General features: G+C 37.2%; 1 protein-coding gene across 1 annotated transcript in view; it reads right to left on the bottom strand.

The window, feature by feature from the left end:
• Positions 1-20,596, bottom strand: part of VWA3B (von Willebrand factor A domain containing 3B) — a 2,054,405-nt gene that overhangs the window by 416,846 nt on the left and 1,616,963 nt on the right. The window contains exons 24-25 of the mRNA XM_044071813.1: positions 20,452-20,549; positions 3,966-4,213 (exon numbers count right to left, since the gene is read on the bottom strand). Coding sequence (XP_043927748.1) covers positions 3,966-4,213; positions 20,452-20,549 — 346 coding nt within the window. The remainder of the gene's footprint in view (positions 1-3,965; positions 4,214-20,451; positions 20,550-20,596) is intronic.

Raw genomic sequence — 20,596 nt, 5'->3', positions numbered from 1 at the left:
GTTTTTACTTTCTAATATATTTCTTAATTTTGACTCTAAAAAAGGAAAATGAAAAAAAAAGTTTATTATAAATATCATTTTTCAAAATGTTTTGATTTACATATTTAATTTTTTAACAGTCTGTTATTGACTGGTTTATTTTTTTTCCATGTGATTAACTGAAATATATATATATATATATATATATATATATATATATATATATATGGGTCTACTTCTGTTTGTCGAAAACACACATTCTCGACAAACACAAGATCGAACTCACTTAAGCAAAAGTGTACTACATCGAAAGCCGATTCAGCGAAGCACGTTACAGTGGGGATAAGGAAATGTATCCTTTTCCCCACTGTAGTGCAATCTTGGAGTTAGTATATTTAAGTAGGGGGTATGTAGGGGTAATGCCCTCCACATCGGGGTGCAAAATAGTGTTTAAAGTTTTTTTTTTTCGATTCGCTGAATCGGCTTTTGCGAAAGTGCACTTTTGCTTAAGTGGGTGTTTACGTTTCTTGTTCGAGATTTTGAAATTTCGATCAAGAAACATAGACCTATATATATACATATATATATATATATATATATATATATATATATATATATATATATATAAAATATCTATACATAGAGTCTCACAACATTGAAGCATCCTCTATTTAAAAATAAAGAATTCTGTTGTCTAAAGGTATTGTAAGATTTTGTGTTTATATATGTATATGTGAATATTTATATAAAATGGGTCTACTTGAGATGTTCTAAATTTCAAAATACCGACATTCATATGGCCGAGACCATATGATCGACATTTAGAAATGTCGAACATGTATAGTGGAGATCCCTATACAGCGTAGAACTGGGAGATTTCCCTTTTCTGCAGTTTAGTGTGATCTCAGAGTAGGAATATTTAAGTAGCAGGGGGTGTGGGGGGTGTAGGGGGGCTTGCCCCCCTGCTAAACGCAGTTAGTAAAGTTTTTTTGTGTTTTACATTATCTAGGAGATGTTCGACATTTCAAAATGCCGATCATATGGTCTCAGCCATATGAAAGTTGACATTTTGGAATGTCGAACATCTGAAGTAGATCCATATATAATATGTGTATGTATATATATATATATATATATATATATATATATATATATATATATATATATATATATATATCTATCTATACATACATAGGGGTCTACTTGATATGATTGACAGTTCATATGGTCGAAACTCATTTGGTCGACGGCTCATTTGGTCGACAACCACTATTTAAGGCACTTAACAGGGATTTTCCCCCCTCCCCAAAGTTGTGTGACCCTGGAGTTGATATATATATAGTTGGGGGGTGTGGGGGGCACAAACCCCCACAATGGGGGGTGTGGGTGGCGAAGCCCCCACCCATATTCGTTTAAAATGTTTAGTTTTTGTTGTATTTTCACACACCCCTAACTATATATATCAACTCCAGTGTCGCACAACACAAAAGTGTGTGTTTATATGTATATGCCTGTATGTGTGTGTTTGTGTGTGTGTGTGTGTGTGTGTGTGTGTGTGTGTGTGTGTGTGTGTGTGTGTGTGTGTATACACACACACACACACACACACAAAACACACACGTGTGTGTCTCTATATCTGTGTCTGTGTCTATGTACATTATATATTTAGGCTTCATAATGAGACAGTGAGTCCTGATTCATGTAACCCTTAACCTGCATCAATGACTTTAACAGAGTCTTTTTTCTTCCTTTCAGAAAAACTCTGTTATCGGTGTTGTTGGGGGTTGTGCCTCTACATCCCCTTAACTTTATAATCTCTAAGATACACGAGAAAAGACACTGTGAAACTCATTGTTTTGATAACTGGAGGCTGTGATGAGCCTGGAGATGACCATTTGTTATGTTTCCTGACTTGATGTTAACTCCTGTGGATGTAAAAGATCCCACTGCACTTATCAAAAAGAGCAAGGGTTTCCTTATTTATACATCTTAATACTGTGTATATTATTTACATAATTTGCTTTTTCATATTCATAATACTTATACTTTGTTTATACATAAATAATATTTACACTTTTCCATAGTCAGAATCCCATTCTTAAAGTAACCATATTTCATTATTTATTTAACTTTGTGCCCTTCCCACCATCTCTCATCCTTACTACTATAACCTTATTTCTAACACATCTTCATTTTTTTCTATGAATATGGGTATGCGACTTAACAATTGACCCTTTACATTTCTTATAACTCTGTAATCTAATAACCTAAGGATGTACTACCCTGTTGATTCTCTGTTTTGTTATGTAGCTCTTTTAGTGCTAATCAAATGTCTAATGTTGTATTGTACATTAATGGAGCTTTTCTCCCTGGGTCTCTGCTGAAAATGGGCTACCAAGCCCAGTCGGACAGTACCCGGTAAACAAATGCAAAATAAAATAAAATAAAATAAATTCTATTTTTTTTATACAATAATTCATCACAACTTTTCTACAACATCCGTACTGCTACAAATAATTTTTGTACCACTTGTCAGTTTCACATCTTTTTATTTTCTCACACTTTCCATACAAGATATATATATATATATATATATATATATATATATATATATATATATATATATATATATATATCCGTATTTATTTTTCTGAATGTTACCATTTATATTCATCTTTATACTTTCCCCAAAACATTTCATTCTTTTTATTTTCATAAAAACATTCCTGGGGATTCAGAAATAACCCCAGCACTTGCATTAAGGGCTGTACTAAAACAGCCTTGTTTAAATGATGTGATATTTTCATATCTAGAGACATGTTATCCAATGAGGAAAGGCCTTCTTATTGGATACTTTGCATGTCTCTGAATCACCATCAGCTACTGCTGGTGCACATCAGCTCTTTCCTGAGGCAGTTAACAGTGGTGGCGGATGCATAGTGTTAGCACAGGCACCCCCACCCATTCACTCTCTCACACACAATACAGACACACACACACACACACACACACACACATACTTCATACCTAATATCTGTCCCTGTGTTATCAGGACATCCCTGATGTCTTCTTTTTCCTCAAATCTCACAGCAGATATACCAAAAACAAGCATTACATTACAAAACTGACTAAAACAGTTCTATTACTACTATTAATGAACAAGTTGACTGTATCCATCTGTGAATGAAAAAAAATAAAAGTGACCTGTAAATCCCATCATTACTTCAAACAATAAATCCACTCCTTATTTTGTAGCATGTTGCAACATGTATTAGTATAAATATATTACTGTGTGTGAGTGTGTGTGTGTGTGTGTGTGTGTGTGTGTGTGTGTGTGTGTGTGTGTGTGTGTGTACATACATGTATGCATGTGTATGTGTGTGTGAGATGAAATATCAAAAAATAAAAAATCAAACCTCAAAATACCTAAAAAAACAATGAAAGCACAAAACATTGAAAACTCGTAATAACAAATCACAAAATATATAAAAATTCTATCCAAAAATAGTATATCATATGCCCCAACTACAAAAATGAGATCACATATTTTCTTGGTAGTAGTACTGTTAAGGAACAGGTTTTTAGTAATGTAATCTGTAGACTTAGGGATAAGAGCAGAGGTATGGTTAGCATTAATGTTTGCACACATGAATAAGTTGGGCAGGGGGGCTTCACTGTGGTGTCAGGTCTCACAACACCCTTGCACAGTCCCTTATTTCTCCAATAACGCCACTCTTCCAGGCGTCACTGCTTGCTTAGAGGATGACGTAATAATGTGATAAGCATCTAAGCTGTATTTTTGCTTCTGTGGTTTATTAAAGCAATGTTAGTTTCTTGAAGCAATTCTGACCTAGCTCCAATCACTATCCTTTTTCTCTTTATATGAAGTTTAAAAATGTAGTTGGCATGTCCTCAAAACACTTCAAAAACATATTCCACAGAATCAAATAGAGAACAAAATAATTTTGTAAAGACAAAGAATTTACCTTCAGCATGTCCTTGAGATGTAAACAAATGATCCACGTTAGGCTTACAATGTACTTCTGCATCTGAAGGGTTGTTTTCATCCTTGAACTCTGAACCTCTTATTTCAGAAAGGCTCTTCTTTTTAGTTCTATCACTCCTGTTTTTTCTGCTTTTTTGTTCTTTAATTGTATGTATTTTCTCATTTTTCTCTTCATTTTCATGTTTTACATTTGGTTTAGTAATGGGTTGCACAATCTGTACACTTGGTCTAAAAAAAATAAATAATAATTTGAGAAACTTTACATGCACTCAGAAGCAGATGTAGGGATTAGCAGTTTAATTTTTCAATGATATCTATTTTAAAAGCTTTGCCAAGAAAATGCAGTAATCTATCTCCTTGCTCTCAGTGTAAGTGACCTGACAGGTGACTCAGAGCAGGTGTTTTTGAATATGGCTCCTGGTGTAAGCCTGTTTATAAATGGGCATTACACCAAAGTAAGTCACTTATACTGATATATTGCAGGTCTTTTGGAATCAGGGAAGACTTACAGTGAGAGCAATTGTTTTGGACTATGGCCTATCAACTATTATTCTACCTGATTTATGAATTAGGATGCATTAGTGTTATATTACTAACCCATTAAAGGCCCGCATAAATATTATGTGGTCTTAAAGAGTGTTATGGCTTGGGGTTGTCTGCGTAACAAATGCAGACAAGTTAATATCTACATTGTTTCCAATTATATAAAAAATACTCATAAAATGTCAATTTTTGCTTTTAACTTTTTTATTTTTTTCTCAGTGTATATCTATAACACATTAGTAATCCAGAACAGACTATCCAATATGACATTGTATAATGCTGATCTTGTGGGGATTACAATAAAACTTCCCTATTCTCTTTGCTACGGTTCTGACCATGGAAAGGAAATTGATACTAATCAAGAAAGGTGCACACCTACTGTTCACAAAGCTCTAGTAATCAAAATGTCTATGAAGCATGGGTATACCTGTTAAGATGGAAATATAAATCATCTCATTGTGTTTTCCACTGAATTATACTGCATCAAATGATATAGAAATAATCAATTAAAAGACAGCAGAGAGTACAGGATGCGCACAAGGGATGAAGTCTTCAGTGACAAAACATGAACTCAGGATTGCAGGATGAAGCATCACATGTGAAGATATTGAACTGTATATGTGTGCTAATTAACTAAACGATGATCAGTACATCGATATTTGCATAGCTGAATACAGAGTCCATTCATTTTGAAGAAATAGAACTGCAAATCTGTTTACTAAAATTTATAATGAAATACTGATTATAATTCTAGTTGCTCAAAAGCAGTAAGACAGTGTATCTGTAGTTAGTACCCTGTAAGCTTTGTTAAGGAATTTTGATTTATGACGGAAATCAATAAATTGATATAATAGAAACAGGCTTTGCATTTCATATAGGCAAGCAGAATTTCTGAAGTTAAGATATACAGCCAGTATCATACAAGCAAAACATGTCTTGAAAGTTACTTTGCTGATTCATTTTGAAAAGTAAATCTGCAAGCAAGTTACACTGTATTAAAGTACGTAACAAAAAGATTTGTATTATCTGTGAATCTGCAAACAAGTTACACTGTATTAAAGTACGTAAGAAAAAGACTTGTATTATCTGTGCACTTTTTCAGAGCAGTATGGAAGAGCAAAAACTGTTACTATGTCCTAATCTTTAAAAGTTTATAAAAAATCCAAAGGAATGCATACACAGTCTGGCTCTGTGACAAAGAGGAATAAAGCTCTGATGACCACAGATCAATTAATGGCTCAGGCACTGGACAGCCAGGGTGAGAGAGCAAAAATGAGTGGCCAACACTAATTTTCCTAGTGCTGGCACCTGCTATAAAAGAGGTTCATGGCATGCAGTATATGGACTGGAGATGCATGCTTGGGTCTGCCAAGACACTTTCGTGTGGTAGCTTTCTGGGGGCACATGTGTGATCATGCACACTCAGAGAGGAAGGTAAAGTGAACATACACACATACAAGCAAACAAATATTTTTAGGAGGGATGTGCCCTCCTGTATCTTTCAAGGCATAGGCTGTGTCACAATACCCCTGCATACTAATTATCCTAATTCTGCAGTTACAGTACTTCAAAGTGAATGCAATATTTAGTTTTGCTGAAAAAACAAGTTTCTTCATCTTCAAGGTATTGCAACCTCTGACTAAGTACCTGTCTATTATGTGATGGTGTGGGAAACAGTCCTCTGCAAAAATAATGATGTAATACAATTGATAATGTAATATAATACATCAGCACATTTTGCAATGACACCTCTTGAATTACTTGGTTCCCTTCCCACCCCAGGCATATGGCTTTATTACACTGTAGTACAGCATAAAAGGGGTGCTACATTCTTGAATGTGCCATCCTTCAGAAGAGATGTTAAACCGAGGTCTCATCTGCTTGAGTTAGTGGTAGCTCAAGAGGATGTAAAAGTTTCCAGGGCACTTATTGAGTAGTGAGCCATATTTTGGCTAGTAGTATTAAATACCACCTCAGGTCTTTTCCTGAAAAGGAGGCCACTAGCTAGTGGGACTAACCCAGTCAATACAGGTTAAATAAATAGATAAAGAATAAAAAAATATTCATAATCTGGATGTGAACCATGTATTCTGTAATTTATTTTCTACTAGGCACCCATCCACATGAAATAACAGTAAAGGCTTATCATGTACATCAATGGAAAGTAGAATATTTTTACTATACCAATTTCTGAGTTATTTGTCTACATGCCTGAAAATTACATATTGAACTGGTATAATACATACTTTATATCATAAGGAATTTATGAGTCTTCTGTTCATAGCACTGTACAGTGAAGTTTTAGATACAAACAATACAGTGTTACTCTAGTGTAATACACTGTTTTGAGATGGTGTTGTTGCACAAATCAGCAGTACCCAATATGAACAAACATGACACGATAGCTGACTTGTAGAACGTAATTAGTGGTTGAGGTATGGTATTTCTCGCTGTGCTACTGTACAACTGCAATACAATGTAGTAAATGTCAGTTATGATATAAGGTACTGTCCTGCTGGAGTTCTGGTCATGCAAGCAGTGAGGTAGCAGCAATTAAGCAGAGCTCTTTGCATTAATGTACCATACTTTATTAAATCTAAATTTACTAAATGAGTATATAACAACCTTTAACAAAAATTTACTGAAACAAGAACAGAAACCAGCAAGCAAAAGTGTAGCTAGGGTCGGTCAAAGGGGCAGCTGCCCAGAGCACAAAGTGTTAGGGGCATAATTGGCACATTCCGATCTGTCTTAAGTGTATTCATTAACAGCTTCCAGAAAGGAAATTGGTATTGCATTTGCAGTCTAAACTGAAGTGCATTAGTGCTTCATGTGTGCATAAACTACATCAACTGCTTGTTACAAATGTAGCAAGCAGTTTACTACAGTTTAAATACATTTTTTCATTTATCATGGTTGAGAGGCATGGATATTTTGCTAATCAGCTCTCAGTTGAGAGACATAGATAGGCATAGATGGAGCCTAAGATCAGGGAAGGGACCCTTTGTTTCTCCTCGACTAAGGGTTGGGGAGGGGGCACCAAACTGTGAGACAGTATTGGGCACCGAAATAGTTAGCTATACCTCTGTCAACAATAAATGGCTTTAATAACTAGCTATGTAGTTGGTTTCATTCTAGGGAGATCCATTATGAGTCAGCCTAGGATGATATGGCTCACAAGTCTTTTTACTTTGCCAGGGATGGTCTGCACCTCTCTTACCAAGGCTTTTGCATTCTGACTAAAGCCTTTACTGTCCCCATAGTGCCTTTTATTAGGTAGGCCCATCTAATTTCCAAAGGTATCTCCACTAGATTCAAAGAAGTCTTAATTCCCATTTACTCATATCTTATCAAACCCATTATTAAATATATTGCAACTTTTAGCATGTATTTATCTAAACATATAACTCAACTTGAGAGATCTCAGAGATTCATAAAAAGATCAGTGTCCTCAAAAGTCGTAATTATTAGAACAGACTGGCAGCCATTTCTCAGCACTCACCTTCTTATAGACTCCCTCATGGAAATGTATGTCTAGTCTTACATGCCATGAAAGATCCAACCATATTTGATCTCCTTCACCAAACTAATAGTGCATGAAATACTGCATAGCAGTAGAGGTACTGGATATAGTGTTACTATGTGTAGCTGTGGATGGTGTTTTAAAGGTGTGTATACATGATGGCTCAGGACCTTTTCTTTGATTGTACTGTACAAGAGGTCTTAGTGTTTTAGGAGGGTTACCTGTAACTGCCTCAGCATAAGTAGTTTTATGTGTAGGGTCTTTACCCTGTGCAGTAGGCATGGTGCAAGTGCCACTGACAACTTCCATAGGATTAGTTTTGTTTTTATGAGAGTTTTGCCTTCAGCATTAAAGTGTATTTATACTTCTCACATATTTTATTTGTTTTATTAAGAATAAGTTGGCAATCAGTGTACATGAGGCAATTGCTACAATGCCTCAGAAGACCCATCTCAACCAGACTGGCCATAGAGAATGCCATGAAGTGCATATCTATGGCTAATGATCTACCAGGGAGGAGTGAGGAGCATTTAAATACTGAATAGGTCAATAAGACAAGGAACTTTATGAGCAACACCCAGCTATGAACAAACTAGATACTCTAGTAGTTAAAAAATCTGTCTAGACGGTAATACCACAAAATGTAGACCACAAACCTCCCTAATGTAAAATAACTGGTTTGGAGCCCAAGTGCTTATATCAGAACAATGACACTTAGAATAACAGGCACAATAAGCCTTCACCAGCAATTCCCAGATGAGAAGGGTGGAAGCTATCCTTTCCTTCCACAAAAGTGGACACCATAGACCACAAACCTTCTTAATGTAAAATACCTGGCCGGGAGCTGAAGGACACTTTTAGAATAACAGACAAAATAAGCCTTCAGCCATCAATTTCCAACCTAGAAGGGTGTAGGCTGTCCTGTCCTGCCATAAGAGTGTAGACCACAAACCCTCCTTATGTAAAATAACCTGTTTGAAGCCCAAGTGCTTAAATCAAAGCTGAGAGGCTTAGAACAGTTTCAGTGTAATCAGGCTACTGACAAGCAGTAATAAGAGCAACAGATTAAATGCAACTCAACACTTTAAGAACGTGCAGCACAAATATTGTAAAAGCAGCTGAATAAAGTGCATTTTTTAGTAAGTGGGAAGGGAAGAAACAGAAGATCATTCAAGTTTAAGAGATTAAGGGGAAAGACCTTCCCAGATGATCTCTCAGTGCTCAGTAGAATGAGATGATGAGATGGGACTGAGAGGATTGTCCAAAATCAGATCAGCAACTCAAAAGCCACCAAGTTTAAAAGTACATCAACAGAAAAATCAAATACAGTGATCAGCAATAGTCAATCAGAGAACAGGAAGGCAAACAAGCACTGCAGCTAAATTTGTAGTTAATTGAGGAATGCTACTTCTCAGCTCCTCCCACTAATTAGTTGGATGTTATTCCCGGTCTGCAAAATAATTATTTTCTAACTAACCATAGTCAACAAAAACTTGAAACAAAATGCAATATAATAAAAAGATCTGAATATGTCAAGTACAACCTAAAGGAATTATGGTAGGGGAAAAGTCAGAGCTCTGGAACCAATAAACGTGAGATTGGCGCAGAGGTCGGATCCCATCAATTTGACAACCCACATGCTTGAATGGAGGAAAATAGACAATCCTGGATCTTTGGTTATCCATAGACCTTAAATGGACAATTTTACTTCTGAGAAGTAAATGTCAAAGAGAAGGGGGTGCATGACTAAACTCTATGAATGCTGCTAGCAAGAGTTTGTACTACTAAAGGAGATACCCCTCAAATGGGTTATGTTAGTTAAGTCAGTATGCAGCCAATTAGCTATGCAATGACAATGCAATGGTAAACATTGAAATTAGAAAGTTTGGTTATGATTCCCATGTGGTTTCAGAGTCTTTACTATGGTAGACAATGTGGGCAGTCTAGTCCTTGTCTAAAACTACTGTGATATCATCAAAAAATCAATAGGTTGACTAGGCATGACTTCTCATTTAAAAAATCCAAACTGATTGGTGTCAGGGGTATGGAGGTCACTACATTGTTGTGAATTAGTTCAGTGATAATGCTTTCCATAGCATGGAATATTGATAGGACCCATGGACCTAGTGATCTGACCTTTGGAGAGAACAGAAACCAACTGGTCATGAGTGGTAACAGCTGGTACAATCAGGGTAGGAAATAGTGGGGAAAAAGGGTGTGTGGAAGGCATGATATTAAAGTTAAATTTATCAGCCAGGATACTAGCTACAGATTTTGAATCAGAGTGGGTGTACCACTGAAAAGCAAAACTGAATGTTACTTCTGAGTTCTCTCATGTAGCGAAAGAAGACCTTCCAGTTGTCTTTAGTACCAGAAGCAATTCTAAGTTTATAACTTGCTTTGTATATGATTGCATAAGGTAGGAGAAATAATTTTTAAGGTGCAGGAGCTTTCTTCTTTTTCCTATGGAGTAAATTTATACGGACATTCCACCATACTGGCTTACTTTTGATCTTGTGGTGAACTGGAATGACCTCTTCTATAATCTATTCATAATGGAGTAATGTTGTGTGGAGTATGATGAGGGAAGGGTGGAGTCACAAATGGGTTTGCTCAGTGTAATATAGCCGTATTGCTTGATCAGGATATCTAGAAGTAGTGATGTTGACATTGCAAAAATCACAAAATCAAAAAAATACTGAGGAAGTCGCAACCGCCCAAGCACAACTATTAGAGACATGTTTAACACAAAGATGCAAAAATCTTGGAGTACTGTTCACTTTTTATGGGTGGGGAGGCTTGTACTGAGGGTGAAGAAAACAACTTGGTGATCAGAGTTTACTAGGGAGGTAGAAATAAATGGGATGGAACAGGAAGGGAGGCTATTCATAATGAAAGGGGAAAGATGGCTAACACTCTGCACTCTCCCAAAGTCAAAGAATCTCTAGGCATATTTGTTAGAGATTGAATACATTTACTAGTTAATAGAGAGATAATTAAAATCTCCAATAAAAATGTTTTCAGCCTTGATGGCTAGCTGACAGAGTAAATGTAGAGAATCAGCATGCTCTGTATGGGTTAAGGAAGGGGACAGTACGGCTGTGTAAGTAAAATTACCACAACAGTAGATATTCAGATGACCACTGCTCCCTTAGCTATATGGGTTATATCCTACACAGGTTACAACAGCTGTCCAGCTTTCAAATCTTTCAGGGCACCTTCCACTTGCCCAAGCCATTAGTCAACTAGAGCTGAACTGACTAAAAGTCAAGTTTGGGTACCAAGCCCTTCATGGAGTTCATGCCAACCAACAGAAGGAAGTTAAAGCTCTGAGGGGACAGTGTTGGGAATATAACAATAAATAATGAGGAAACTTCTCTGTGTGGAAGATATAAGATTCCCTAGAATCCAGGGACCTAATAAAATACAAAATAATAACAGGTTGTAGAAATACTTTCTTTAAAACTTTCCAAAGTATAAATTCAGTAACAAAAGTAGGGAAACACAAGCTGGTTCAATTTGAATCTTCTTTATTAAAAAACACAAAAAAGCGATCCAAATAGTAGCTGAAAAAATAGAATAAAAGTGTATAAATTCATCATTCCTTTTATACACCTGTTGAAAGGCATGTTTAAAAGCATGGGAGTGGCTGCTTTGTAAATGACAATTAGCATGTTTACTTGGTAAATACCCCTTCCCCCATACACCATTGTGATATTTGACACAGTACTGCCCTACTTCAAGATCAGCGATTCCAAGATATGTTAAACTAAACTAAAAGTTAAATTAAAAATTACACATTAATAATCACAAAAAATTCTTGAAAGCATTTATTTGTAGTACCAAATAAAAAAGAAGAAAAAGTTAACATAAATCTTCCAGATTCCTTAGAAATATTTTGAAACATTTTTAACATATATCACTTTCTTCTATTAGAACTTCCTCAGGTTTGTGTGTCAAGTGGGAAAAGCAACTAAAAATTAAAAATTAAGTAATACATAATACTACATTTTGTTGGGCTAAAAACAATACATATTATTTATGAACATGTAGTACAACAAATCCTAAATAAAATTACATTCTTGAGAATATATATATGTACATAAGTCTTTTCATCTCAAATGATAAATCTATTAAACAATTTTAATTTTAAAGTAAAATACTCTCAGAAATTTGTCAGAAAAAAACAAGCATTTATGCTCACAGCAGTGATGATCACTCAGGTCTGCATACCCTAGAAAAAATGTATAAACAGGACTCCATTTAAAATTTATGAATATAAATATAAACATGCGGTATGTATATGTAGACAATATAAACATGTTTGAGTTGCAATACACACAGGTAGGCTTAAGTGACAATTACATTTTGTAACTAGGTGGTACCTTTTTACTTTTTGGTAACCAATGCATGTTTTTACATTAAGAAGACCAGGACCACAATTCTTTTGATAGTAGAAAGGTAGCCTGGTCTGTCCAAATTGGGAAACACACAGAGAGGCTTAACATGAGATAGTTTCATCAGCCAGAGGGTTTTTAGTTGGTTTAATCACTTTTCTTCCAGTCTCTAAATTTGGTGTGTATTTGCTCAGCTTTTGGCTCATTTCCACAGAGCTCAAACTCTTAAGAGTCCACACCTGTGTTCTCAAGACTGTTTGGCCTGATTCTAGTGCCATCCAGGCAAGGTAAGTACTTGAAAGACTGCACTTTTCTAAGCTATTTCTGAAGACTGCTTCTATATTTTCAACTATTTTACTGCATTTTCTGCATTTTCTGCATTTCATCACTGTAAAATGTATTCCCTTTTCCTTGTTCTAGCCGCTATTAGTGCACTTTGAAATTGCCTATATGTGTGTTCCTCAGTGCTGGCTTGTCTGCCTTAGAATCACCTTGCAATTACTTTTTGTAACTGGTTGTTTGATTTGTTTCTTGGACCTTTTCACTTTTGCCTAATTAAAGTGTGTTTTAAATTAAGAACACAGACCAAATTTTTTTCTGAGTTGGGAAACACACAGGGAGGCTTATAGTGAGATCATTTTTTTCAGCCAGTGATTTTTGTTTGGTTGAGTCACTTTTCTTTGAGTCTATAACTTTCACTGCTTGTCATGCAGTAGTGTTTAGTAGTGCCTTGCACAGATGCAGTCAACTTAGAAACCTATAAAATGTCCCCTGTAACTTTACCTGGTACTCTCATGCACACAGAGCAACTTGTTTGTGAGCTGATGTGCACTGCTGCATGATTTCAGTCACACACACTATATTTTTAGTTTCTGCCATCACAGCACCCATGTTAGTCTACTATACCACCCTTTTGTAGTTCACCTAAAAAGACCTGGCACCATGGAAGGGCATATTCCCAATTTCTGCACTGGCAGCTTGATAGGCATGGGCATCCTGAGACAATGTAGGAATTGTCTCGTGTTCACTGACAATCAACTTAGCGTTAGAGAAATGGATACAGTATGTGAGAGATACAATTACAAAATTAAATATGATGTCACTGGAGGCAAGATTCACACAAAAGCATTCAAAATAACAATCAGGTTGTTGGCAATATACATATTACACTCACCACACATTGTACTGACCAAAAACACACACACAGACCAACAAATGCTGAGGCACTTAAAAGCAACCTTCCTAAATCCCAAAGACCTCCTAGTCTTTCACCCTATAAAAAGAATTCTCAGCAATCTCAAAATCACTTCACCAAAACAACACCAAACACAATATAATACAGCCAAAACCTTTGGAGCCTCGACTACAATGCCCTTAAGACAAACCAACACACTACCAAATATTTTAATCATAGGAGTCTCCACTGTGAGGCATGCAGATGTCCCACTCACCAGGCTGAATAAGGAGAAAACCATGTTCAGTTGTCTATCAGGACCTGCAAATCACCCATGCACTCAAGTCATTAAAGCACAAGCACCAGTATAACTCAATCATAGTCCATGTGGGTGTCAATGATCTGAGATGTCCCTCTCTGAATTGTATGAAGAAAGACATTATGGAGCTCTGGACTGTGTGTCTCAGGCTGGTATGTACCTAGCAGTGCTAGCACTGAGAGCGTTATATCTACACCATGGATGATACCACAACATGAAAAAAAGATGAATGATTTCAATAATTGGCTTAGTTTCTGGTGTCATTCCAAGGGGTGCAATATTTTTCATCATGGGAGGATAAGATCAATGGACCACTTAGCTTTGCAAATGATGGTCTGCACCTGTCCCCTCTATGCTTTTGAATATTGGTTAAAACATTGCCTTCCTCCTCACAGTGCCTTTTTTAGGCAATGCCAAGCTGACAAACCATCTGACATAGCAAAACCAACCCAAAGGAATCTAAAGATGTTACTGCTCAATATCAGGAGCCTAAACAAGAAACTCAACTCCCTCTAGGCTCTCCTCACCCTGGAGAAAATGAACATCTGCACAGGTATCGAGGCGTGGTTTACTGCCACAGACAGCTCTCCGGCAATGCAGGGATACCATGCCTTCCACACATTTAGGCCAGTTACTGCTCAGGAAGGGAGCAAAAGTGGAGGTGTCTAAATCTATAGCAACAACAAAATCACCTAAAGACTAGTTAAGCATGGTAATGTGCTTGAGCTTCTCTAAGTCCAGATTTCCATAGGCAAAGTCCCATATCATATCCTTGCAAGTTATAGGTCTCCCTCTATGACCCATGTAACACATAACTTGGACTTAATGAAGGCCCTCCTTATTCAACCCAATGCCATATTCATGGGTGACTTCCACTACCCCACTATAAACTGGGATACTTATATGAACTCAGACGTTTAGGCCCAGAGATTCCTGGATTTTGTAAACACAAACACCTTAGATCAGATAGCCCATACATCCACTAAGGGTGCAAACACACTTGACCTTGTACTCAAAAACATGGGAGTCTGGTGTACCCCGCTAGTGTAGTGTCCTCTCTGGTAAGGTCAGACCAGAAAGCTGTCTCCTTCGTAATAAAAATAAATTCTGTGACCACGGCTAAACCCGTAGCATTTGGGAACTATTCTAATGCAAACTAAGTGATAACCTGTCAAAATTTCAAGCTCACAAAACACTGACAGCACAGCTACCTATGCAGAACTGTTCAAAGAAACCCTATACCATCATATAAATAAATGTATAGAGACAGCTGTGCCTACCAGGAATAAGCCTAAAACTATCACAAAAAACAAACTTCCCTGGTGGAATGTAAATATAAACAGGTTGTACAACAAAAGAAAAAAGTCATATCCAGGATTAAGAAGCGCTACATCCAGCATGATAAAATACTCTCATTGATCTAAACAAGCAAATAGCTATGTCCGAAACCTCAAAGGCAGCACACAGCAGTGTGCAGAACTGTCTGTAAATACAGAAACCTACACAGAGCTGGAAGATATAGAAAATCTGCTGGCCAAAAAATTCAGGTCCAATTTTATCCTCCGCTCTCCCCAGCCACCCACCCCAGGAAATACCATCAAACAAAACCTCCTCAACTATCATTAGGGAGCAGGTCCTAGATGCACTCTCTAATGCCAAAAAGACTGGACCAATGGCCCCCTTGATAACATCCCAGGAAGCCTCCTAAATAGCCTGAAACAGGACCAAAACAGACACTGTTTAAGTACAACCTCCAGACAGATGTTTTGCCATGTGACTGGACAACTACAATGGTCCTCCCTCTGCACAAGGGTGGGCCATCAGTTGACCCCAGGAACTACAGACCCATAAGTCTCAGAAATAATAACAGCAAAAGTAACACATTCATACTTAGAAACACTGGTCTCATATGCAAAGCCAAGGAAAAAAATATCATGCACATGATTAATAAGGACATAGAAAACCTTGAAACACTGAATCCAACACAGTTTGGTCTTGTCAAGAATGGATCATGCCTACTCAACCTGTTGGATCACTTTGAGAAGGTCATCAAGACAATGGATGATGGCAAAACAGAGCATACAGCCTACCTTAACCTGGCTAAAGCATTTGATATATTATCCCACTCATGCAATGCAAACTAACTCACAGCTATAGGTATAACTCCATATGTTAAATGCTGGATAGTCATCTGGTTCTTAACTATGATCCAGGAACTTAGGATAGGGGGAAACCACCTCCACACAGAGGTCAATCAATCATGCAGTCCCTCAGGGCTCTGTGCTGGGTCCACTCCTTTTTGGCATCTGCTTCTCAGAAATCAAAGCCAATGTCAACAGCCTCTGTCTGACCAAATCTGCAGATAACTGTAAACTAGGAGCAGTCATAGAATCCTCCCAAGACACTAACATCCTACAGGAAGGACTGATACAGGCAAGTGACTGGTGCCAAAGCCACAGCTTCAAACTCAATGCCAAGAAGTGTATAATACTACCCTTTGGGAAGTCAGCCACCTTAGGAAATTACCTCATCAATAACACACCCCTAACAGCAGAAATAGTAGTCAAAGATTTGGGTACACATATAGATAGTAATCTGGCTTCCAATTAACACGTGTCAAAGGTAGTAAGGAATCATTCTATGTTGCTCAACTTATAAGCAATGGTATGACATCTAGGTTTAAGAAAGTAATTGTCCCACTGTATTCATCCCTCATCAGTCCCATCACTGTGCACAATGCCCCCTTTGGTATGAATCTGACCAGCTGCAGCAACAACTGGAATGTCCACAGCACTTCCACACAAAAATAATACAGTACATAAACAGCTTGTCCTATGCAAATCGCCTCAAAGTCCTAGACTATTGAGAAGCAATCCATGCCTGTCATACAAGAAACCCTTGGATCCCACTATGAGAGCTCTTTTGCATATCCACAAAATAAATACCATCAAACTTACTCAATTCAAGGATTTAAATTTTGCTTGTGACATAAATAGGACACATTGGAGAGACAGGTATGTATCTCAGAAAATTTCCCTTCTCTGGAACAGGATTCACATAGGAGGTGAAGCAGAGGTCTTCTCGAACCCTATTCAAGAGAAACCTGGACCAGTGCATGGGAAAATTTGAAATACACCCCTGATCTAGTATCTATGTCTCTAATGGGGACACAGGCAGCCTGTAAATCATACCCTAGTTTACATATATCCCTTAAAGTAACTTCTAAGGCACATAAACTTGCAGGATACAATTAGGATGCTTGGCTGGACTTATTAAAGCCCTAGACGCCATTAGCCAAGTATACAACTATGACCCTGTGAAGGGATGGTTCCTGTTGAGGGTAAATTCCTTGGAATGATAAGTTGCTGACGTGATCTCCTTCATGCATTCTCTGAAAAGTCTGTAAAGAATTTTCACTTTGGATGGTGGAGGCAACATCACTAAAATGGATATGTTTAGGAATCAAGATGTCCACTTGATCTGTAGATTGGCTCCAAACTATTTTGAGATGTCATTTTTTTCATATGTAATCCTGCAGGAGAAAGCAGCAAAATGCAAGAAGATATATACCCAGCGAGGTCAGAAAATGTTTTGCTGATACAGCTTGTTAATAAGATAACTGTAAACTGATTGGCTAAATTTCTGTTTTTCTTAGAAGAAAAATGTACACTTGTAGTGAATCTAGGACTGTTCCTAGAAAAGTCACTGATGTTTAATAAGTAAAATAATATTTTTGTAATTTATTGTTATTCCCAGGGAATGGAACAGTTCATTTTTTGTTCTGATGAAGTCTATTGACGAAAGCGCTTGACCTGTTGTGTGCCAAATGGATTTTATATTGCGATTTTTTTGTAGATTATATCTGTGAATCGTGACCTGTGGATTAATAAATGTGTTTTTTTCAACTGTGGTCATAGGTTATTGGCTCTAGGAGGAGATTTTATTTAGTTGTGTTGTGTTGCCACTCTTTTGCCACACCGTGTTGATTTTCACAGTTCATTTTTTTGACTGATGTGCTGTGTCAGTATTTCTTTTTTGCCACTATCAAATTGTTGCCCAAACAGGGAGAGGGGGTTTTCTTTTTTTGCCACTATCAAACTGATGTCCAAATATGGAGAGAGATTTTTAGCCATTATTACAGCTAAACATTTGGCAATTACTCTTCCGATTGTTAACCTATATGGCAAAGATGAAAACCGGAGAAGATGATAGACTGTCTGTAATGTGGGGTATTTTTATGATGATGTATCTATGGGAATGTGAAGATATGAGTCTTCTTTGTCCGCTGTTGCTAAATAACAGTCCTGATCTGTAAAAGGAAGCAAAATCTACAGAGTCACCACACTGAACCTGCAGTTATGAACTTATCCAGATCTGATAAATTTAGAAAGTATATTTAACAGAAATAGTTTGGAATAAAACTTCACCTTCACTGACTGGAAGAAACCCTTTGGATAGTCTTCTTTCTCTAAAGCTGATAGAGTTACAAAAATAAGACAGTTGTCCAAATAGGGAAAGATGTAGATGCCTTGTTACCTACAGAGTACAATCTCTGGTGCTAGAGAATTTGTAAATGCCCTTGGTGCTTTGGACAAACCAACTGGTAAAAAAGAGAACTGAAAATGCGTAACCAGAAACAGAAAATCTTAAAAAGCATATGAAATCTATGTGAGTGGATATGTGGTGATATGCATTTTTCATATCCAAGGTTACCCAAAAACATAAGAGAAGGGGGAATCGGGAGAAAGAGAGACAGCAGGGTAAGAAATTTCACCTTTGGAACCATGACGTGAATATTGAAAACAGATCTAAAATAGGTCTTATGATTCCGTCCTTTTTGGGCACCATAAATATTCTAGAATAAAATCCTTTCCCTTTTTGATGCCCTGATACAGGTTCTGTTACTTCCTGGGATAGCAAATGAGTGATGAGATAACCACCACATAGGATAACCTTTAATATATAAGATAATGACTTTTAATACATACAATAATGACCTTTGACTACCACGTCTACTGTAGTTAGAAACTCATTCTATGTTGCACAACTCATAAGTAACGGCATGTCAACTAGGTCCAAGGATGTCACTGTTTCACTGTACACATGTCATCAGACCAAACACTGTGTAAAATACACCCTTCAGCATGTACCTGACCAGGCACTTGAAACAGCTTGAAAAAACACAGTGGTTACTCACAAAGAGAATACAATGAGTAGACTTCACATCCTATGCAAACCTCAAAACCCTATCCCTCTACTCAGTCTCCTTCAGACTGCTGTATGGAGATGTATGCCTATTTTGCAAGGCATCCTGTGATCCCACACTGATGGATTTGTTGCACATATGCAAAACAAATAACATCAGAAATACCCATTCTAAGGTCCTAAACCTTGTGTGCGATATAAGCAGAACATGTTGGAGGGACAGGTATGTATCTCAGAGATTACCCATTCTCCTTAACCCTATTCAAATGCATCTTGGACCAATGGATTGGAACTCACAAAGTACACATTGTTTGGCACCTGTATCTCCAACAGACGGGCAGCCTGTGAAAGCTTGATGTGTTGAAGCCTTTATCATAACTGTAAAACTTCTAAGGGTATTGACACATCATCAATATTTTGGTAAATCTGGGCTAAGCTTGACTAGGCTTAAAATGGCTGTTGAGGCCGCTAGCCTAGTAGGCACCAATGGATTTATAATGATGTGAGGAAACAGATGGGTGTGATTCTGAGGATAGGCCAGAATTTCTAGGTTTGGAGGGAGGGATTTCCACTGCCACCTGCACCTATTTTGAATGATTCCTAATACCCAAGAATCTGTTGTAACTTGGTACCACAGGTGAAGATGCAGAGAAAGATTTGTTGAAAAGTTTAGAGAGCTGCCAGGGTGGGGAAGGGATGGGGTGGAAGGGGAGGCATAGTTTATCATTTTTACTGGACTGAGATTGAGCCTCTGGTGTCCTCATTTTTTTAAAACTGCTACTGCTTTTTAAATGGTTGCTTTTCTGACTTTTGCTGGGATTGTTTAAATGGTTTCCTGGAAAATGTTAACCAACCAAGTTTCGCTCTAGAGAAGCCAAACTTGGTTGGTTACTAGTTGTGTTTTTTTCGCTCTTCATCTCCTCTGTGGTTCCTGGAAAATGTTCCAGTACTGGAAGGGAAATGTCTGCTGTATTTTGGTATAGAGGACTGGACAATTTCCTTTACCCTTTGTATCAGTTTCTCCCTTTCATCAACTCTTTTAAGCACAACAGCAGATGAAGTGCCAAATAAAACCTCTTTATAAAGGGGAACATTCAGAATATTTTTTTACTATAAACATTTCCATATTTTGCTTCACTGTATATTTAGTCTGATGACACAAACCAGGCTTCCATGAACACTAGCATATTGCACAAAAGAAGTCTTACCATGCATATCAAGCTTGAGTCAGATCACTATTTATTTAGAAACTGCTTATCCAAATGTCAGTACAACTGCCACAATTGCCAGCTTGGAATTACTTACATTGTATGGTCAACCATCTGAGCCTGTCTTATGTAGCGGCAAGCAAAAGTATACTTCATTTGATTTATTTTAATCATCCAGCTACGCATCAAATGTTCCTGTAGTTGAAAAAAAAAGCCTTGTTCAGTTACTTTATCATCACAAT

Source organism: Protopterus annectens, chromosome 5.part0 (assembly GCF_019279795.1).
Source record: "Protopterus annectens isolate FY-2018-M chromosome 5.part0, PAN1.0, whole genome shotgun sequence".
In the NCBI taxonomy this organism is placed as follows: domain Eukaryota; kingdom Metazoa; phylum Chordata; order Ceratodontiformes; family Protopteridae; genus Protopterus; species Protopterus annectens.
The sequence above is the reverse complement of the archived record's forward strand: the minus strand, read 5'-3'. Positions and strand labels throughout refer to the sequence as shown.